The sequence below is a fragment of the Heptranchias perlo genome, chromosome 15 (assembly GCF_035084215.1).
Source record: "Heptranchias perlo isolate sHepPer1 chromosome 15, sHepPer1.hap1, whole genome shotgun sequence".
Lineage (NCBI taxonomy): Eukaryota > Metazoa > Chordata > Chondrichthyes > Hexanchiformes > Hexanchidae > Heptranchias > Heptranchias perlo.
This window is the reverse complement of record NC_090339.1, coordinates 51,012,197-51,035,280: the sequence shown is the minus strand read 5'-3', so window position 1 is coordinate 51,035,280 and position 23,084 is coordinate 51,012,197. Positions and strand designations below refer to the sequence as shown.

The 23,084-nt window shown below is 45.0% G+C and overlaps 1 protein-coding gene across 5 annotated transcripts in view; it reads right to left on the bottom strand.

Moving 5' to 3' along the window:
- The window catches only part of LOC137333091 (collagen alpha-6(IV) chain-like), a 356,547-nt gene that overhangs the window by 75,846 nt on the left and 257,617 nt on the right, over window positions 1-23,084 (bottom strand). For 4 of the 5 annotated variants that reach the window (XM_067997216.1, XM_067997215.1, XM_067997218.1 and 1 more), the window contains 7 exons: window positions 22,297-22,445; window positions 16,285-16,357; window positions 13,370-13,476; window positions 9,819-10,002; window positions 8,379-8,432; window positions 6,413-6,484; window positions 4,998-5,105 (listed from right to left, as the gene is read on the bottom strand). In XM_067997216.1, coding sequence (XP_067853317.1) covers window positions 4,998-5,105; window positions 6,413-6,484; window positions 8,379-8,432; window positions 9,819-10,002; window positions 13,370-13,476; window positions 16,285-16,357; window positions 22,297-22,445 — 747 coding nt within the window. The remainder of the gene's footprint in view (window positions 1-4,997; window positions 5,106-6,412; window positions 6,485-8,378; window positions 8,433-9,818; window positions 10,003-13,369; window positions 13,477-16,284; window positions 16,358-22,296; window positions 22,446-23,084) is intronic. The other variant, XM_067997219.1, reaches the window with a different exon arrangement.

Sequence of the window (23,084 nt, the reverse complement as noted above, 5' to 3'; positions counted from 1 at the left end):
GACCAAAAGCTTGGTCAAAGAGGTAGGTTTTAAGGAGCCTCTTAAAGGTGGAGAGGTAGAGAGGCAGAGAGGTTTAGGGACGGAATTCCAAAGCTCAGGGCCTAGGCAGCTGAAGGGATGGCCATTAATGTTGGAGCGATTAAAATCGGGGATGTGCAACAGGCAAGAATTGGAGGAATGCAGAGATCTCGGAGGGTTGTAGGGCTGAAGGTGGTTACCGATAGGGAGGTGCAAGGCCATGAAGAGAATTTTTAAATCGAGTTGTTGTTGGACTTGGAGCCAATGTAGGTCAGCGAACACAGGAGTGATGGGTGAACGGGACTTAGTGCGAGTTAGGATGTGCGCAGCAGAGTTTTGGATGAGCTGAAGTTTATGGAGGGTGGAAAATGGGAGGCTGGCCATGAAAGCATTGGAATAGTCAAGTCTAGAGGTAACAAAGGCATGAATGAGGGTTTCAGCAGCAGATAAGCTGAGGCGGGGCGGAGACGGGCGATGTTACGAAGGTGGTGGTCTCGGTGATGGAGCTGATATGCATTCGGAATCTCATCTCAGGGTCAAATAGGATGCCAAGGTTGCGAACAGTCTGGTTCAGCCTCTGACAGGGGCCAGGGAAAGTTATGGAGTTGGTGGTTAGGGAATGGAGTTTGTACCGGGGACCGAAGACAATTGCTTCCAACTAAATATTGGGAAGACAATGTCTTCGGTCTTCCCAATATTTAGTTGGAGGCAATTTTTGCTCATCTATGTTGGGCTAGCAGTGTGACAAATCAGCGACAGTGGAAGGATCGAGAGAGGTGGTGGTGAGGTAGAGCTGGGTGTCGTCAGCGTACATGTGGAACCTGACACTGTGTTCTTGGATGATGTCGCCGAGGAGCAGTATGTAGATGAAAAATAGGAGGGGGCCAAGGATAGCTCTTGGGGGACTCTAGAGGTAACGGTGCGGGAATAGGAAGCGAAGCCATTGCAGGGATTCTCTGGATATCACTGGATAGATCAGAATGGAACCAGGCGAACGCAGTCCCACCCGGCTGGATGATGGAGGAGAGGCGTTGGAGGAGGATGGTGTGGTCAACCATGTCAAAGGCTGCAGACAGGTCGAGAAGGATAAGGCGGGATAGTTTACCATGGTCACATAGGAAGTCATTTTGTGACTTTGATAAAGGCCGTTTCAGTACTGTGACGGAAACCTGATTGGAAGATTCAAACTTGGCGTTGCGGGAGAGATGTGGGAGAGGTGTCGTTAACAGTGCTATCAAGCGGCACTTACTCACCAATAACCTGCTCACCGATGCTCAGTTTGGGTTCCGCCAGGACCACTCGGCTCCAGACCTCATTACAGCCTTGGTCCAAATATGGACAAAAGAGCTGAATTCCAGAGGTGAGGTGAGAGTAACTGCCCTTGACATCAAGGCAGCATTTGACCGAGTGTGGCACCAAGAAGCCAGAGTAAAATTGAAGTCAATGGGAATCAGGGGAAAAACTCTCCAGCGGCTGGAGTCATACCTAGCAGAAAGGAAGATGGTAGTAGTTGTTGGAGGCCAATCATCTCAGCCTCAGGACATTGCTGCAGGAGTTCCTCAGGGCAGTGTCCTAAGCCCAACCATCTTCAGCTGCTTCATCAATGACCTTCCCTCCATCATAAGGTCAGAAATGGGGATGTTCGCTGATGATTGCAGTGTTCAGTTCCATTCGCAACCCCTCAGATAATGAAGCAGTCCGTGCCCACATGCAGCAAGACCTGGACAACATCCAGGCTTGGGCTCATAAGTGGCAAGTAACATTCGCGCCAGACAAGTGCCAGGTAATGACCAACTCCAACAAGAAAGAATCTAACTACCTCCCTTTGACATTCAACGGCAAAACCATCACTGAATCCACCTCCAACAACATCCTGAGGGTCACCATTGACCAGAAACTTTACTGGACTAGCCACATAAACACTGTGGCTACAAGAGCAGGTCAGAGGCTGGGTATTCTGTGGCGAGTGACTCACCTCCTGATTCCCCAGAGCCTTTCCACCATCCACAAGGCACAAGTCAGGAGTGTGATGGAATACTCTCCACTTGCCTGGATGAGTGCAGCTCCAACAACACTCAAGAAGCTCGACACCATCCAGGACAAAGCAGCCCGCTTGATTGGCACCCCATCCACTACCCTAAACATTCACTCCCTTCACCACCGGCGCACTGTGGCTGCAGTGTGTGCCATCCACAGGATGCACTGCAGCATCTCGCCAAGGCTTCCCCGACAGCACCTCCCAAACCCACGACCTCGACCACCTAGAAGGACAAGGGCAGCAGGCACATGGGAACAACATCACCTGCACGTTCCCCTCCAAGTCACACACCATCCCGACTTGGAAATATATCACCGTTCCTTCATCGTCGCTGGGTCAAAATCCTGGAACTCCCTACCTAACAGCACTGTAGGAGAACCTTCACCATACGGACTGCAGTGGTTCAAGAAGGCAGCTCACCACCACCTTCTCAAGGGCAATTAGGGATGGGCAATAAATGCTGGCCTTGCCAGCAATGCCCACATCCCATGAACGAATTTTTTAAAAAGATGGCCACAGATTTGGGAGGCGACAACATGTTCAAGGACTTTGGAAAGGAAAGGGAGATTGGAGATGGAGCGATAGTTTGCAAGGACACAGGAGTCAAGGTAGGGTTTTTTGAGGGGGGCGGCGGTGATGATGGCAGATTTGAAGGGGAGGGGGCAGTACCTGAGGAAAGGGAACCGTTAACAATATCAGTTAAGATGGGTGGTCAGCAGTTTGGTGGGAATAGGGTCAAAGGGGCAGGAGGTGGGTCTCATGGTCAAGATGCATGAGGGGATTGCATGAGGGGAAATAGGAGAGAAACTAGAGTACAATGTGAGTTCAGGGCTAGGGCAGGGGGGAAGCTTAGGGGAAGTTTAGTTTAGTGGGCTAGGGGAAGGGAGCGAAGCAGCAGGGGCAGCTGAATGGATGGTTTCAATCTTAGTGACAAAGAAGTCCATGAGCTCCTCACACTTGTTGTTGGAAATGAGGGTGAAGGAGGCAGGGTAGTGAGGTTTAAGAAGACCGTTTGTAATGAAGAGAAACCGGGAACCGGGGTTTATCTTTGCATTCCAGGATGATCCTGGAATAGTGAATAGTTTTGGCAGAGAAGAGTTGGACCTGTTAGTGCTTTATGTGGTCTAGCCAAATCTGGCGATGAATGGCTAAATCAGTTATCCACCATAAACATTAATGTCTACGTCCCTTGGACTTAAGGGCGCAGAGATGAGGACCATACCAGGGGGAGTGACAAGGGTAAGAGAGAATAATGGTTTTAGTGGGGACAGGTGCATCAAAAGTGGAGGCAAGGGTGTGATTGAGCACATCGGTAGCTGCAGAAATGTCATGGTGAATGGAGAGCCAAAGGCTAGACAGTTGGGAATTTGAAAGTGCTGTTGTAAGTGACTTGGGGGAGAGTTCTTTCAAGGGGTGGACACGGAAGGAAGTGGGGTTGGGAAGGCGAAGGGGGATGTGGGTGGAGAGGAATACAAGGAAGTGATCAGAGATGGCCTTACCCATGATTGGCATGATGGGAGTAGAGAGGCCACGTGAGATGTCAAGGTCGAGGGGGTGGCCATGAATATGGGTAGGAGAAATTATATGGAGAGAGAGATTATGGAGGATAGGAAGACATTGAACTCAGAGGAGAGAGGGCATTATGAGTTGAGATGGAGGTTGAATCATCAAGGATGAGAAGTCGCTCGGTGCAGAGGCCGAGGGAGGAAAGCGATGAAGATATCTCAGTGAGATACGTGGCTTGATACTTGGGTGGGTGGTAGAGAATGAAGATTTTAAAGGAGATGAGAGGGGTGGAACAAGGTGAGATGCTCACAGGAAAAGAAGGAGCCAGAGGAGTAGGGGGACAGACCAAAGTGTGATTTGGTGATAAGCAGCTTGCATCCTATTAGGTTTCAAATCCAAAAAGCAGGTCTCCATTAGACTGTGGCAGACGGCATCAATTTCAGAACTACCAGTCCTTCCGATTGGTGAGAAGAGGGATACTTTATTGAAACTTCATCCTCCTGCATTAACCTTCTCCTTTCCATTCCCTGGCCTCTGTTGTTTATTATCTATACTGCTGTTCCTTGCAAGACATTGCAGAATCACAGACAGTAAGAACCATTAACCAGTGGAGAGATGCAAGTCAGGATTTTCCTCTCTACTGTTAGCACAGTGGGGTAGGACTTCCACCCACCCATCTGACCACCGTCACAGTTTCTGGCGTCAGGCTCGTTTAAACCATTTTTGGAAGATTCGAATGGCTTCGCCTCCTGGGCTTGGGGGCTGCAGAAGAATGTACCTCGAGCAGCTTAAAGGGCCATGCGGCATCCCACAAGTTTCCATCCAGTTGCCTCCACTTTAAACGTTTACTGCAGCCAATAAAGGACATTGGATGGGACATCTCTTTCTTCTTTTAAGTCCCTACTGTGTTATTTTAAAGTTGCTGCTGTTTTTTCTTGTCACCTAAAAACGATGAATGCCAATTGTACACAGGTGAATCATCATAGTAGGTACAGCACAGGAGGAGGCCATTCGGTCCATCGTGCCTGTGCTGGCTCTTTAAAAGAGCTATCCAATCAGTCCCATTCGCCTGCTCTTTCCCCACAGCCCTGTAAATTTTTCCACTTCAAGTATTTATCCAATTCTCTTTTGAAAGTTACTATTGAATCTGCTTCCACCACCCTTTCAGACAGTGCATTCCAGATCATAACAACTCACTGCGTAAGTGCTTTAAATGTTGTGTGCCACTCTTAATACTAAAGTGATAATGACGTCACTCTGTATTACCATCTCATTTACATGCACCTGTCTGTTCCTGCCCACTTTCCCCCCTCCCCCCCACTCCCAAGTAATGCCAGAAAACCAGGAGCAAATTCCCGCCTACAAACTCTTACACATAACCAATACGCATGCAGACATGAAACTTGCAAATTCCCTTTAATGGGCAAGCACGTACCAGGGAGGCCTGTTTCTCCCAACAAGCCTGGAGCTCCAGGGGGTCCTTTTGGCCCATCAAATCCTGGTCGTCCTTGATTGCCTGGAAAGCCTGGTCTACCTTTTGAACCTATGGAGCGTTTGAGAATGAAAAACAAGGTAAAAATTCAAATTGGAAAACATCTCTTTTCCCTCAGCCTCAAACTGTTATCATTTGATTTCTTCCCTGCTAACCGGCATGAGAGAAGTAATAACTGACTTAAGATATACACCAGAATGCACTTTTAAAATGCACAGATGCTGAACTTCCCAGTGCTGCAAAGCAGCTTCCTAACACCTCTCTCTTTCACATTGCTTGGTTGCCACAAGATGATTTTCTAATGCCACATTGCATGTCGATGGCATCAGCAGTGGATGCTGTCACTTGTTCTGCTGACTCGCAGAAAGGAATACAGCCTGGGACAACTCTTCTACAGGTTTCTTCCCAAGCAAGGTATCCACAGCTGCATTATGCAACTGGAAAAGTGGTCAAACTGCATTATCCCAACCATCTTTGTCAGCCTTGAATATCTGGATCAAACCTGACCAAAGTAATTATGAAGATAGAATCAGCAACAACAAAAAAACAGGGGCAATCCTGATCCTGTTGATGGCTTTAGACCTACTCAAAAACATACACCTGACCAATGCTCTCCACATCACTGGTCAATACACAGACCGCAGAAGTTAGCAACTGGGTTACAAATGAATCATTTCACAGTTCCCTTTACCCATTCTGACCTCTCAGCAGAATGTGCAGAAAAAGACTGCCACATAATGGAAGAGTGTTATATTTTTAAAGATACAATAAGAACAAAAGAAACCATGGAACAGAAAAAGGCCATTCAGTCTGTCGAGCTCATTCCCTCCAATGTAACATGCAGAACCACACTCACGTGGCCTCCACTAAAAATTCCTAAGAAATGTAATATATCCAGGTATATGTCACCAACACAGCCTAAATAATGAATTCCTCCAGACATTCTTGCTGTCGACTGATTAACAAACCACTATTTAATCACCTAGACCTAAACTTATCAATCCCATTTCTTTTTAGATAGTAACCCAATTTGCTTTTGAAGCTCAATGAATTAACACTGACTAACTTTGTTATAAGTTAATTTTACACATCAATTTCTCTTCATTAAACTCACTATGTACATAAAGACTTCAAATTGTTAGGTGCATCACTACCCAAGAAAATCAGGTGGGGACAAATTGAGACGTTGTCTAGTCAGTGAATGTCCACAGCCATGGAAAATCCATTTTAATTTCTCCGTCCAGGTTTTACATTCTAAAAGATATCTTTGCCTCATTGCAGAAATGTTATCATAGTTTTCAAGACTGGGAAATACTTCAGTTGTACAACATGCAAGTGTTTCTGCACAGTGAACTTACCTGGCACTCCTGGAGTTCCGGGCTGTCCCGGCATGCCTCCTTGGCCTCGGATCACACAGGGCAGTGTGATTCCTGCAAAATCGCATAGAACAAGGAGTTCAGGAATATTACAATTGGAGATAGTTTAAAAGTACACACATATACACACAAACATATACAACACATATATACATACATACACACACATATACATACATACACACACATACACACATATATCCACATATACACACACATGTATACACAAATACATATATACACACACAGACACAAACAATAGCAGGCCAACACTGATACATTAGCAGTATATTAACTTATTCACTAATTCATGACTGAAAACCATTTGTACACAGTGGTTGTATTAGATACAGAAAGTGATATCACAGCGACACTGTGGAGTGAATGAATGAAGACTGACCATGATAAACAGGTGACTAATGAGGTAATTTATATTTTAAATGCAAAGCTATAAACAGAAAAAAATATATGAACTAGTCGATCTCCCATGTAGTCTTCAGGTGAAGCATGGTTAGAGGGTGGGGGATAATTGGACCAGGGCATGCATGCATATTCAATCCCAATTTTAAAGTCATATATTCTGTTCTTATTTTAATATTTTATAAATTCCTAAGCCCACATTTGTAATAGAAACTGCACATGTAAAATGTCATACTGCAATTACACTTTGTAACACTTTCACTGGCAGGAGGGTGTAATTACCGTGTGACAAATCTCCATAGTTTCCATTATAAGTGCGGGCATTGGAATTCATAATGGACTAAGTTGACAGAAAGTGCGGGCAGATGTAAGATTTTATAGATATAAATACAGATGATCCCACTTTTCTTCATTGAAAAATAACTATTTTCCTCTGGTCTTCATCTTTCTTTAAAGTGAGAATTTGGGAAGATTACTCGTTGTACTCTTGTACAATAGGTGACATAGGTGACCCCATCAGGGGTTACTACATGGCAGTCAGGAATGAGAACCGTGAGCGATCGCTCACGGTTCTCATTCCTGACTGCCATGTAGTAACCCCTGATGTAAAGTGCTCGGGCGAGGACACAATCATACTCAGCCAAAGACACGATCATGCTCGAATAGCATGTCTAAGCCAGCGGTGTCCAAACCTCAGGACATGGGCCGTATGCAGCTTGGCTATCCAGCCTGCGAAACCCTGGCAACTCGGTTTCCATCTGTAATTAGATGTCTCGCTCCACTGGTTTCTCCAGCTTAAACTTCACCGCTCTGGAGGTTTGGAAAGGTCTGTTCTCAGCGCTGCTCTCTCCTTGGTGGGCAAACCCTAAATCTGAATACTGGGATGGGCCAGTATTAGCAGCTCGAGAAACATGCCCATTAATGGAACATTCACACGAACTTCCGATGTGACCTGTGAAGGTTGCAATGCACGTACCGAAGAGGCACATGGTAACTGAAAGTTTACGCACTCCTGGTCTACGCTCACACAGGAAGAATGGCTATGGGGGAGGAGGGTGAGGGCACATGTCAATCCAAGCTCGAGTCAGCATGTTCAGGAAAAGGACAGAAGGAAATTGAAAGGGAAGGAAAAGTAATTTTTCTTTAAAATGGATGGTCGGCCTAGCAGGAGATTGGTCCACTTGAAATTGTTTGCAATTTTACACTATTCAGAAAGACACCCATTTCATGACAGGCCAGTAATAATACAAATAAAATTAATTTATAGATTGATGCTATAATCCATTTATCCAGATGAAACATAGCAATTCAATACTTCATAAACAGTGTGCACCTATGGCATGCATGAAAGAAGACAGCAAACAATTCTTGGTGCATTTATTTTCCATTTAACGTGAATTACTACTGCAGTGCACAGCTGTAACATGCGAATTGTGGTACTGAAGTCTTTCTGCAATGATGTAAGGGTTGGGGGAGGGGGTCCTGCCATCATCGCCATGGTAACCTTTTGAGGATTCTGGCCTCTCACCTCCCTCTGTATGAAGGTCGCCTTCGCCAGCGGTTTCCCCGCAGCAACAGTCACCTGTAGTGTCCATGCAAAGGACGTGAAATCAGTCAAGAGGGGCACGAACAACAGTGGAAACGTGATTTTTTTTCTTTAAGTGGCACCTTCTGACAGGAATGAATGGGTAACTCGTTCACCTCAGAAGTTCTTTAGCCAATTATTGTCACTAACCAAAAAAACAGTTGCCTTGTATTCTTTAAATGAAACTTAATCTGATAGATACAAACCAAAAATGGAAACTGATGAGTGTTTCCTTTTAAATCCGCTGCATGCCAAAATGAATCACACCGGGGATTTAAAACACGTTGCTCAGTCCTGTGTCATACAGACCAGGAAGGACCTGGCTTGCCTGGGCTTCGTTGGCTGATCTGAGCCAGGATTGCATTTGGGTGCTACAACTGACAGAGAAAAATATCAGCTGCGGTCCTCCTCCTATTAACTATTCGATGGTCCAAGCTGGAAAGCGTGTGTGCTTGGGATGTTGGCTGAGGACGGAAATAGCCTCACTTGTGATGCCCTGCCAACATCCATTGTTTAGGTTCACACATGGACAACGACCATTTGGGTGAAGCACCTGGGGCTGCCAAGCCCCATGGGACCACATTCCAGCAGGAATCAACTCCTTCGAGAGAGGATGTGAGTAAAGGTTCTGGCCCCCAATTTCCTCGGGGGGGTAGGGAGGATGTGTTCCGCCAGAGTCCCGCTGAAACTCTGGCAGGAGTCCGCTGGTACCCACTGGGAAACAGCGGGGACCTGGTTTCATTAGGTCCTTGCTATCTCCGGGATCTTCTGGTCGGCTGTGTAAAGGGGAGGAACCTCCAGCCACCCCTTTCTAAGGCCGGTGACATCAGGGGGCAGCCCCAGGGGCAGAGATTCCCTATGCTAGGAGATCCCTCTTTCTCAGCTTAATCAGGACCTATCCATGCAGCTGAAAAACCTGGCGCCTGGCTGTCATTGTCACTCGATACCAAGTGAGATGAGTATATTAGCTTCAAGATGGATTGCAAGAAATTTAAACAGGAACATACTCAATTTCCATTGTACTCCATAGAGTTTGTATATTGTAATGAGAATAATAGCACTCATTAAATCTCTAATCTATACCCATTGGACAAGTATCACTTCACAGATCACAGATACAAATAACATTGATGCACCCTCCCCCCCCACAAACTAACATGGAATCCATGTCTGATGTTGTTAATCACCAAGCGTATTACTTCATGGCTCCATCTGTCTTCATGAGCAGAGTGTTAACGAAAGAATCTATGTAAAGTTTAAAAGGCTTGATCATTGCATTGATGACAAGCCATTAGTGTATTCAATTACTCCATCCCATCAACCTAATAGAATTTCCTCAATAAGAATATGAACAAATGGATCAGGTGTTATTGCTTTCCATACCTGGTAACCCTGGGAAACCTGGTGGTCCTGGCATTCCTTCAAATCCTGCTTCACCTGGGGGACCTCGGAAACCTGGAGGCCCTGGGAATCCACTGCCTGCTGCACCCCTATCACCAGGGGGACCCTTTATGCCTGGACTGCCTGGGAGACCTTTAGCACCAGGAAAACCTGCTCCGCTCTCACCCTGTGTAACGCGAAGGCAGCCTTCAGATATCATCGTGAAATCATATGGTATTTCATTCATAGTCAAGAGCAGAATATCTAGCGTCATATATCCTCATCACCACAAATTCAAGACTTTTTAAATTCATTTTAAGATCACTGGAATGACCTCCTCCCAAACACTGAGTGGGAAAATACCACTCGCTACATATGTAGGCAGGAATTTGTGAAGGAACAAGTCTGATGTAGTGCTGAGCCATACAAACCAGGAAGCTCCCAGGTTTGATCCCTGGTCTGTGTTGAGCTAACTGTTCGCAGCTAACAATGATGATTGGGATGCTATGACTGACCTCTGGACTAGGGAAGAGAAAGATAAGCCAGAGCTCCCACTACTCACTGACACTTGCTGGAAAGTGCTGGTGTGCAGATATCAGGGGAGGTCAAGATCAGATTTGACTGTGATGACTTCCAAATGACGGAATAACCTTCAAATCCTTATTGTTCAGGCTCACGTGTGAAAAATGGTCACTTAGGCAGTCTGTATGTTTAGGATTACAGGGAACAAAATGGGGCAGGGGATAGGATGCTCACTATATATAAAAAAAATCACTTCAAATTCAAAGCAAAGAGCAGAATTATACTATGATTCAAGTTGAAGACAATTGAAAAACAATAACAAAAACCGAGGCATTTTACACTTCGCTGATCAGTCTCTTTTTGGTGCAACAGCAGTCATGTGTGGTACCACCGTGTTCTCACTGCTGGTGTTCTGACCTCAGGTTTATCACTGTGGAGAAAGGCTCCTTCCCACAAGAAGGGAAGGAAACAATATGCACGTCAGTGATTTATGCTGACAGTCAGGGGGTGAATGTCCATGGGGATTCTTGCACACGTCCACCGTGACTTCGGAGAGAAAGCCATGAAGATCCTGTAGAAATGGTATAAACCATGTTATGGTGGCCGGGCGGGAGAACCCCCGCAGAAATTGTCCCCTCGCCATTTTTGATGCTTGGTCTGTGTGCCACCATTTGCTGACAAAATCAACGCGATCCGCCCGCAGGCCCCTTCTCCCCTCAGTGCCACTTCTACCAGAGTCCAGCTGGTAATAGACATGATTCCACCTGCCGCATACTTTAGGCAGGAATTCACGAAAGAACAGGAATCCTCGCCTACAGTAAGAAGCAGGAGAGTCATTTGCATTACCACCACACATCAGGTAGGAGCGGTGCTAAGGGGAGATGCAAAAAGGGGGCAATTATGGGGGGAAACAAAGGGGGGAAACAAAGGCAACAAAGAGGAAAGGGAATTGGGGAAATTGGATGGTAGTGAAGGGAAGAAGGAAATGGATGTTCATGACGGGGAGCAGGAAGTGCGGTAGGAATGGCTAGCAATCAGTGGAAGAGGGAAGTGTGGGAAATGGATGGCTCTGTTGATCAGCTTTTGTTTAGTTTTCTAGTTTGGTATCTATGGGAAAACAAACCAAAATATAGAAGAAAGTTATCCCCAGGTCAGTCTCGTGCATCTCTCAGCAACTGTTAAAGGGCCAACACAAGGGGAAGGTCTAAGGATAGGTGACTTGCTCAGCAGCATTTTGTATGTAGCTTAGAAAGTGGGAGAATATATAAGAGGGAACTTTTACCCAAAGCGGGGTCTGTGTAATTTGGGGCAGGGTATGTTGCTTGGGCGGGTGGGCGAATTACACTTCACTGCATTCATACAAGCAGAGCAGGATCCCATGAAATTCAGGCCCTGTGTCGTCTGTGTACAAAATCGTGAGAATGTTTTGAAGATTACTTTTTAATTGTCTCCAGTACGGTTACAGCGGCCCTCCAGTACTCCCCCCTCCCCCCCCCCATACTTTGTATGTGTGACCTAAATAATGACAGCATGTCAGAAAATAGCCAAATCAGCACAGAGCCTGGAAACTTCTGATCCTCATAGCAGATGGCGCATTTAGCAACTGAGCCATTGGGATGGTGTCATCACGAGAAAAATGACAGATGACCCTTCTGACCCTACTTGCCCAAACAGAAAAATAGTTTGGCAGACGCTTAATGAATCTCAGGTTCCTTTGGGTATTTTCCGGTCGGAGACATCACCTTCACACGCAGTGTCCTTGCCCCATGCCTGGTTTCAGAATTGACGCATGCATGACAGGAAATGGGCCTCTGTAGTTTTATCCTATGTTGGATCACAATACAAAAGATATGTCTATGCTATGGATTTGCAAGAGGGGTTACTCCCAATATCAACAGCCCACTGGTGACATCAGGCCTCGATAAATGCAGGGCCCTTTAAGTGCTATATTGTACCTCAACTGGTGTCAGAGGTCACAAGGTCATGGCCCACCTGCAATCGAAAATGTTTCTAATCCTACACCACTGCTGATGATTCTGATATCAAGTCTATGCTGAAGGGTATTGATTAGTACCCAACTAAAATTACCACATCTGGAACGCACTGCCCGAGGGGGTGGTGGAGGCAGATCAATCGTGGCCTTCAAAAGGGAACTGGATAAGTATTTGAAAGGAAAAAATATGCAGGGCTACGGGGATAGGGCGGGTGAGTGGGACTAGCTGGATTGCTCTTGCATAGAGCCGGCGCAGACTCGATGGGCCGAATGGCCTCCTTCCGTGCTGTAACCTTTCTATGATTCTATGATTTTTATCACTTTGTCCTCTCCCTCTCTCCAAAAGTCATTTTTGAAAATCAGTTTTTTTTCAATTACTATTTTCTCCTCTTCACACTATCCCTAATTCAAAGGGTAAACAGTTGACATGTTCCCCAGGTTCCATCAGTGCAACTCTGAAACTGGCCACTTGGAAGCGTTCAAGAATGAGGATGATAGTCCACCGGTTTTCTTTCCTTCCCTGCGAAAAAGTGCTTGGTCCCTGCTTGGCAATCCCCTACATCAGCCCAGCTGAGATTAATAACACCATCGGGGTGGGGGGGGGGGGGGAATTGCAGGCACGGTACCAGATTATACCATCCTGTAGCACAGAACAATGGAGCAGCACTGTACTATGTCACCAGAATGTTTGATACCAGACTTTCTTGATCTTTGCGAGGCCAAACTCATTTCTTTGACAGAAGCAGAGTTCTGCAACAAGAAGGCAGTCCCATGAATTTGTTGAAGATTTATGAAGCAATTTATGAGTAACTTAGCTTCTATCTTTTGCGTCAGTGGAAAGACGGGCCAACAGACCAGTGGAACGGTGGTCAGACTCAGACAGACTACCAGTATAACTCCTTTCCCATGAGTGAGTGTGCTAATAAATAGCAATAGGTCAGTAGCTCTCAGTAAAGTTCTATCATTCTCCTTCATCCCCCTGCCACCAACATTAAAACACATAGCATTACAAGCAGCATCGAACTCTAAGGATACTTACAGATATGCCTGAAGGTCCTGGTAAACCTGGAAACCCATCCCTACCCGGTTTTCCTGGAATGCCTGATGGTCCCCTTGATCCTGGATTACCTCGATCTCCCTTTTGCCCTTCAAAATGGAATTCATTTTTAAAAAATTGTAACATTTGAAAGCCAGTGGTCTTGAAATTATGTTGTGGCATATATCTATTTAATCCATTCGCCTGAAATTCTCTTGTTCCACATTTTAGTGGAGGCATTAACCTGTTCACAACAAATAGGAACATAGGAACATAGGAACAGGAGTAGGTCATTCAGCCCCTCGTGCCTGCTCCGCCATTTGATAAGATCATGGCTGATCTGTGATCTAACTCCATATACCTGCCTTTGGCCCATATCCCTTAATACCTTTGGTTGCCAAAAAGCTATCTATCTCACATTTAAATTTAGCAATTGAGCTAGTATCAATTGCCGTTTGCGGAAGAGAGTTCCAAACTTCTACCACTCTTTGTGTGTAGAAATGTTTTCTAATCTCGCTCCTGAAAGGTCTGGCTCTAATTTTTAGACTGTGCCCCCTACTCCTAAAATCCCCAACCAGCGGAAATAGTTTCTCTCTATCCACCCTATCTGTTCTCCTTAATATCTTATAAACTTCGATCAGATCACCCCTTAACCTTCTAAACTCCAGAGAATACAACCCCAATTTGTGTAATCTCTCCTCGTAATTTAACCCTTGAAGTCCGGGTATCATTCTAGTAAACCTACGCTGCACTCCGTCCAAGGCCAATATGTCCTTCCAAAGGTGCACTCCCTCCAAGGCCAATATGTCCTTCCGAAATGAGTTAAAGCCTCTTCTAAAATAGTGACCAGATGAGCCTGATAAGCTTCTTATTTCTAGCCCTTTGTTTTTAGAATCAAGTGCCTTTTTCTCTTTTTAATCCACTGATCTATGCCAACTGAGCAGGGTCTCACAGTGTGAGACAAGGGTACAGGTTCCAAGCAGAAGAGGTAACTTTAGGACTGATATCAGGGAGTTGTTCTTCACACAAAAAAAATGATCGATACATGGAATGGAGACAAAAACCCTGGGATCATTTAGGAGACAGCCGGATGCTGCAGTGGGGGGACTTTAGGGTGTCTCTGGATGGTGAAATGAAGATGAGTCAAATGGCCTTCTTCATTGGTATTTATCTTGTGATGTTGTGGTGCCTGCTGAAAAAATGTAAGTGTTTGGATCTCTAAGGCAGGGCAGTTTGGGCTTCATTGTGATGCCTCCCCTTTCCCATGATTGATTAGCCCACTGTCACTGAGGATCTCATGAATGAAGACTGGTCACTTGGTTGAGATACTGGAGTGCTGCCAGTGCCTATGGAATGGTATCTCAGCATCAGTCACAACCTTCAAGAGAGGAAGAGCATGAGCTCCCCAATATTGGAAATAGCCTTTATTCACTTACTGAGAAACCCTGGCTGACCAGAAGTTAGGAGTATTTTATTCTCTGTAAGAAAGGGTGCTGGTGAAAGGAAGAAAAAAAGACTTAAAATTATAAAGTGCGTTATCCTGTCTCTCAGGAACATCTCAAATCACTTCATGTGCAATGAAATACTTCAAAATGTAGTGACTGTTGCTAAAAGGCAAACATGGCAGCCACGTTGTTTAATGGTGCTGTTGGTTGAGGGAAGAATATTGGCCAGAACACTGGAAGAACTCCCTGCATATCTACAAATGGTGGGTATGCCAGTGTATTTAGAAAACATAGTATTTGGGAGAAAAATTCCCTAACCTTGTCTTCCCTGCCATTCATTGCTAGCATTTTCCCATTTTTCCAGAGACAACATAATACCTAGATGGGCATATCCAGTTTCTTACATGCACGACGAGAAGCACTCAAGCCGAGACAGCTTTCAAAGTTGAAATTTTTAGAGAATTCCTTCGGATTGCCTCTAAAACTGTCCAATTTTTTAAATGACTAATTTCCCTAATGGATTAGTGAGTAAATGCACCACACAGTGTGGAACAGAGCCATACAGACTGCTGGTCTGTGCTGAATTAGCTGGGATGGCAGAAGCAACACTCCCAATAAATTCAGGCACAGGGGATCGCACGCTCGTGAGGGAGCCAACTGATCTTCCTCTATGCGCTGCTTCCAGGCGATCCAGTATGCCCAGGCACAGGAACAGGAAAACCTGGCCTCAGCGTCTCACTTTTTTTTATTCGTTCATGGGATGTGGGCGTCGCTGGCGAGGTCAGCATTTATTGCCCATCCCTGATTGCCCTTGAGAAGGTGGTGGTGAGCTGTCGCCTTGAACCACTGCAGTCTGTGTGGTGAAGGTTCTCCCACAGTGCTGTTAGGAAGGGAGTTCCAGGATTTTGACCCAGCGACGATGAAGGAACGGCGATATATTTCCAAGTCGGGATGGTGTGTGACGTGGAGGGGAACGTGCAGGTGGTGTTTTTCCAACGTGCCTGCTGCCCTTGTCCTTCTAGGTGGTAGAGGTCGCAGGTTTGGGAGGTGCTGTTGAAGACGCCTTGGCGAGTTGCTGCAGTGCATCCTGTGGATGGTACACACTGCAGCCACAGTGCGCCGGTGGTGAAGGGAGTGAATGTTTAGGGTGGTGGATGGGGTGCCAATCAAGTGGGCTGTTTTGTTCTGGATGGTGTTGAGCTTCTTGAGTGTTGTTGGAGCTGCGCTCATTCCAGGCAAGTGGAGAGTATTCCATCACACTCCTGACTTGTGCCTTGTAGATGGTGGAAAGGCTTTGGGAAGTCAGGAGGTGAGTTACTCGCTACAGAATACCAAGCCTCTGACCTAGCCCAATTAGCACTGTTAGCAATGAACCTGAAATCCCAAATAAATTGGCCACAATGTAAATCTGAACCTTTTGTGTCATGTTTTTGGGTGGGAATGAGTGCAGAGACTGTCAAGTTTTATTCATACCTTTTGCTGGTGTGATTGGTGAGTCTCCCCTCTGTCCTTTTACACCTATACCACCTGGCACGCCTGGAAGGCCCTAAAATGTGAAAGGAAAGGTCAGTATTCTCCATTGGTAGTCAAACTATAAACCAAGCCATGTTTCAAGTGCCTGTACTTTGATCTCATTGAGGGTAAGATTTCCTCTGTGCACCAGGTGTAATGAAATCACAACTCTATTTACAAGGAATGGGTTTACAATTCTGCCACACTTAGCACACAGGGGAAATCTAGCCCTTCATGTTCTCGAGCCTGCTGGTGGGTTTCACATGCGTGTGTAAAAATACTGTGTATGGTTTAATGCTCTGCACTGATTACAGAGACTAACTAAAAGAGAAATAAACATCCCAGAGCCTTCCTCCCTCACTCCAGTCATTCTCTCTCTGCTTTCCCACACAACCTGCATTTAATTTAGTGACTTAGTTCAACAGCCCTCCAATCAACCACCATACTGACTTGTTCTACTGACTTGTTCTATTTACATCTCCTTGTTCTTGAAACTCAGTAATGCCAGGTCCGACTTGGAGTGAAAAAATCATTATTCAATTTGACTACAGCTGCAACATGCGTTACAAATTCATCAGTGATGATACTGCAGTCTTAAGAGCAAAAAGCCGATTTTGTGCTCACTTGTTGCTAGTGTTCGTTAATCCAGTTCTGGAAAGAGAAGCTTAGAGCAGTGTACAACACAATCAAACAGTCCATTAGTGCTTTCTACCAGAACTGCATCCCCTTTTTATGCACATCTGTTTCTTTGTTAAAAGTATTGAGCAAGGGAAAATATAATCCTGAAAGAGGATCAGCTCTTCTGAATATAAGGGATTAGGGCTTATCAAACTGTGTCGAAGAAAGGTAAAAAGAGAAGGTAGATAATGCTGCACTGTTTCTTGGGTTCACTTCATTTATCAGGTAATTCAAGAGAAAGTATATTCTACTGCCTCGCCCCATAACCCTGAATATTATAAATGGCAGCCTAAATATTTTTCTTTTGAATTATGGAAAGTTTATAGCACGGAAGGAAGCCATTCGGCCCATCGAGTCCGTGCCGGCTCTATGCAAGAGCAATCCAGCTAGTCCCTCTCCCCCCTCCTATCCCTGTAGCCCTGCAAAGTATTTCCTTTCAAGTACTTATCCAGTTCTCTTTTGAAGGACATGATTGAATCTGCCTCCACCACCCCCTCGGGTAGTACATTCCAGATCCTAACCACTTGCTATGTAAAGAAGTTTTTCCTCATGTCACCTTTGGTTCTTTTGCCAATCACCTTAATCTGTGTCATCTGGTTCTTGACACTTCCGCCAATGGGAATAGTTTCTCTCTATCTACTCTGTCTAGATCCTTCATGATTTTGAATGCCTCTATCAAATCTCCTCTCAACCATCTCTGTTCCAAGGAGAACACCACCAGCTTCTCCAGTCTATCCACGTAACTAAAGTCCCTCATCCCTGGAACCATTCTACTAAATCTCTTCTGCACCTCTCTAAGGCCTTCATATCTTTCCTGAGGTGCGGTGCCCAGAATTGGACTCAATACTCCAGTTGCTGCTGAACCAGTGTTTTATAAAGGTTCATCATGATTTCCATACTTTTGTACTCTATTCCTCTATTTATAAAGCCCAGTATCCCGTATGCTTTTTTAACTGCTTTCTCAACCTGAACCTGCCACCTTCAACAATTTGTGCATGTGTACTCCCTCTGTGTTCCTGTACTCCTTTTAGAGTTGTGCGCTCTAGTTTATATTGCGTCTCCTCGTTCTTCCTACCGAAATGTATCACTTCGCATTTTTCTGCATTAAATTTCATCTGCCACATGTCCGTCCATGCCACCAGCCTGTCTATATCCTCTTGAAGTCTATCACTATCCTCCTCACTGTTTACTGCCCTTCCAAGTTTTGTGTCATCTGCAAATTTTGAAATTGTGCCCTGTAGACCCAAGTCCAAGTCATTAATATATATCAAGAAAAGCAGTGGTCCCAGCACGGACCCCTGGGACATACCACTGTACACCTCCCCCCAGTCTGAAAAACAACCGATCACCACAACTCTCTGTTTCCTGTCACTTAGACAATTCTGTACCCATGTTGCAGCTGCCCCCTTTATTCCATGGGCTGCAATCTTGATGACAAGCCTACCATGAGGCACTTTATCAAATGCCTTTTGAAAGTCCATATACACTACATCAACCACATTGCCCTCATCTACCCTCTCTGTTACCTCATCGAAAAACTCTATCAGGTTAGTTAAACACGATTTACCTTTAACAAATCCATGTTGGCTTTCTCTATTCAATCCACACTCGTCCAAGTGACTGTTAATTCTGTCCCGCTTTATCGTTTCTAAAAGTTTCCCCACTACGGAGGTTAAACTGACTGGCCTATAGTTGCTGGGTTTATCCTTACACCCTTTTCTGAACAAGGGTGTAACATTTGCAATTCTCCAGTCCTCTGGCATCACCCCTGTATTTACAGATGTTTGGAAGATTATGGTCAGTACCTCCGCAATTTCCACCCTTACTTTCCTCAGCAACCTAGGATGCATCCCATCTGGTCCGGGTGACTTATCTACTTTAAGTACAGCTAGCCTTTCTAGTATCTCTCCTTTATCAATTTTCCACTGGAGATACACCAAGATCCAGAGTGTAGTCCTTTCTTTTTAGAATCAAGTGCCTTTTTCTCTTTTTATTCACTTTTACAGCCAGTCAGATCCAGCAATGTTACATATTTGCCACAGTTACTTTATTATGGACAGACCCAGCTTAAGTTAACAAGGTTCAGCCAAGATGCCTGCTCTTATTTAGTCACTGTAACAAGCATATTTTAAATTCAGCTGCTGAATTGATGAGCTGTTTCTTCAGATAACTGGACAGTGAGGTTCTCTAATGACTCAATGGATAAATGTACTGGCTGGTTCAACACAAAGTCAGACTGATCAGGAATGTTCCAGGTTTGATCCCTGATCTATGCCAACTTAGCAGGTCTTATCTGGGAACGCTACAACTGGCTACTGAGAAGAACAGAGTGGGACAAGGGTACACAGGTTCCAAGTAGAAGAGGCAACTTTTGGACTGGTATCACAAAGTTCTTCTTCACACAAAAAAGTGATCAATACACGGAATGGATAGTGTGTTGGAGACAAAAGGAAGCCCACCTGGAAAATGCAGATGACTCTTAGGCTAGGAAACTGATGAAAGTCCGAGGGCATCCTTGAAGCAGGGGCAGGACCTGCCATGCCATACCTCCATCAGTGTAACAGCCGAGCGGAAGATCTGGGCTGGTGTCTCTCGGTCACCCCTTTTCCCATTATTACTACTGAATGCTTTAGATGTCTCGTGAAGTTCCACGCAGTAGCATCAAGAATAGGAAATTATACTCTGACCATTCGTGGCTCGCCTTCAACTATTCCTCCCTGAGGAGAAGCACCCAACCATTTACACTCCTTAGCCCCAAAATTCCTGGGCCCTGGTGATGCAAGGCCACCATTAGCTGGGTAGGCAGGTGAGTGGTGTGGGATCTGATTACACTGGGCTTCGGTCCTTTTGGCCAGTTCAAATTCACTGGAAGTGGGAGCAGGTGCTTCTTGGGCCCATCCTGCTCCAGGCAGGATGTCACAAAAATTTGTAAGGGTGGTTGGATGATGCTATGTGCTGGAGATCCTACCAACTCTGCCTCAGTTGTCCCCAATGTTTTGTATGCCGTTTTGGAGGCAGAAGGTATGGCTGAGGTACTAAATCAATACTTCACATTGGTCTTCATTAGAGAAGAGGATGCTGCAAATGTAGCAGTAAAGGAGGAGATAGTAGTGATATTGGAGAGGATAAAAATAGATATAGAGGAGGTACTTAAAAGATTGGCAGCATTCAAAGTAGAAAATTCACCTGGTCCAGATGGGATGCATCCTAGGTTACTGAGGGAAGTAAGTGTGGAAATTGCGGAGGCTCTGGCCACAATCTTCCAATCCTCCTTAGATATGGGGGTGGTGCCAGAGGACTGGAGGATTGAAAATGTTACACTCCTGTTCAAAAAAGGGGAGAGGGATAAACCTGGCAATTACAGGCCAGTCAGCCTAATGTCAGTGGCGGGGAAGCTTTTAGGGACAATAATCCGGGACAAAATTAATTGGCACTTGGAAAAGTATGGGCTAATAAATGAAAGTCAGCACTGATTTGTTAAAGGAAAATTATGTTCGACTAACTTGATTGAGTTCTTTGATGAAGTAACGGAAAGGGCTGATGTTGTGCATATGGATTTTCAAAAGGCATTTGATAAAGAATCACATAATAGACTTGTAAGCAAAATTAAAGCCCATGGGGTGAAAGGGACAGTGGCAGCATGGATACAAAATTGGCTAAGGGACAGAAAGCAGAGAGTCGTGGTGAATGGTTATTTTTCAGACTGGAGGGAAGTATACAGTGGTGTTCCCCAAGGGTCGGCATTGAGAGCATTGCTCTTTTTGATATATATTAATGACCTGAACTTGGGTATACAGGCCTCCTCCTGTGCTGTAATCATTCTATAATTCTATGGTTCTAGTACTTTATTTTTAAAAGACCTGTGGTTGGCACAGCAAGGTGCCAAAACAAAATCCCCCCCTCCACCCCTAAACTAGGTGCCCCAGTAGCGCTGAAAATAATGCAGTGCCTGCCCACATTTTGTAAATGCGCCTCACCCTGCGATTTGGGACAGGGTCAGGGATGTATCATGGGATGGGCAGCCGTTCTGCTGCCTCCCGCAAATTGGATAGCCATGTGGTGAAGGACAGAATACTAGAGCCTGGTCTTCAGTTGCTTCCAAGCCTTTATTCACAGAGATTCCCCTTACACACAGTCCACACCCTAGATAAGCTCTCCTATAAAAAGGATACAAGAGAGTCCCCAATTGATACCCAACACCTGAATAAAATTAACATTCATTGACATAAATCATACTATTAACAGAGATGACTGAGATCTAGTGTGGAAGATGGTAGCTGCGAATGCACATACAACATTCATGGTACAGCACTGTACCACACCAAACTTTTGTCATTACAATGTCAAACATCTGTAATTTGATGCTTGTTTCTTTGTATTGAACATAAGCAATGAACATATGCAAAATAACAAACAGAGACAGTACAACAGAACAGGAACCCGTGTGTAAAGGAAATATAACAATACATGCATTTTGTGTAGCTTAAATATATGGGAGAAATTTACATTTGATGGGTTAACTGGCAAAATGATATTTTGTAAAGCACATATTTGTTCTTTAAAGGAATAAGTGAAGGTTTTTGATATGAGTGTCAGCCAAGAACTCTGTGGAAGATTCCAGTTTCAGTCTAGGGTCTAGACAGAGTAGATAGAGAGAAACTGTTCCTATTGGCGGAAGGGTCAAGAACCAAAGGACGTAGATTTAAGGTGATTGGCAAAGAACCAAAGGTGACATGAGGAAAAACTTTTTCACACAGCGAGTGGTTATGATCTGGAATGTACCGCCAGAGGGAATGGTGGAGGCAGAATTAATCACTGCTTTCAAAAGGGAACTGGATAAGTACTTGAAAGGAAAAAGTTTGCAGGGCTACGAGGATAGGGCGGGGGAGTGGGACTAGCTGGATTGCTCTTGCATAGAGCCGACTCAATGGGCCAAATGGCCTCCTTCTGAGCTGTAACCTTTCTATGATTCTATTCTATGATTCTTATCGGGTCTATAAGGGTCTGTGGAATGCAATTAGTCTGGGTTAAATGATGGAGGTTGTAGTATTAGACTGATATCCTGAAGTTTTTCTCTGTTACATGAGCCAGGAAGAACTTCAGCAAAATTTTTCTAACTTGGAAGTTTTACCGTCGTCATTCCCTCTCTCTCAGGAGACTAAAGACTGGATGAGATTCCATGATGGCGCATGGGACGGACTGAAGGGGCCAAATCACCTTTTCTCATTCTGCGCTTTCTCACGTTCTTAATAGAGTGCAAAAACACCAGAGCACACAAAAAAAATTGTTACTTACTGGAGGACCTGATTGCCCTGGAGGTCCTGGTGGTCCTGGATCTCCACACTGGCCTTTCCCACCATTGAAACCATCCTTTCCTGGTGCACCGGCTTGTCCGGGAGGACCTCGATTTCCATTCCCATTGCATGCACAATCACCAGGATCACCTGATAAGGAAACAGAATCAAGCAAACAACCTGCATTAGGTCTTACGGTAAGCAACTTCTGAAATTGTAGGACAGATGAAAACTTAGGTTCTGATTCTAGGATTTAAGGTGCTGAATAGAGGTGAGGTCTTGCCTAAGGCCTAGATAGTTCAAATGGAAAGTCACAAAGAGGCGTGAAGGATAGGTTGGAGATGGAACATTTGCTATGCCGTAACAATGACTGAAAGAGGACCAATTATCAGGCCATGCCCTCACATAACCTTACAGCAATACCTATAATTCAGCAGGGCACCCATTCCAGTTGCAACATGCAATAAAGTCTTGCGACACACGTCTTCCAAAGGGCTTCATACGTCAAACCACTAGCACAAACATGGCCACTTCCTGACACCCAGGATGGGCTTTAGGTTGGGCTTTTGGCAGTTATTAGTGATCTCTTGTACTCTAGGAAACAGTGACATTGTGTAGCTATGTCATGCTAATCAGTAGGAGGGAAGATGAAAGCGCAGACCATGCTGACTCATGAATCAGGCAACTGTTTGATCTGTGACCAGCTGACATTATAGTGGTGGCCAGCAATGAGCCACAAGCGTAACAGTTGAGGGTAGTGCCATCCCTGTGTTGCAAGTTTCCTGCAGA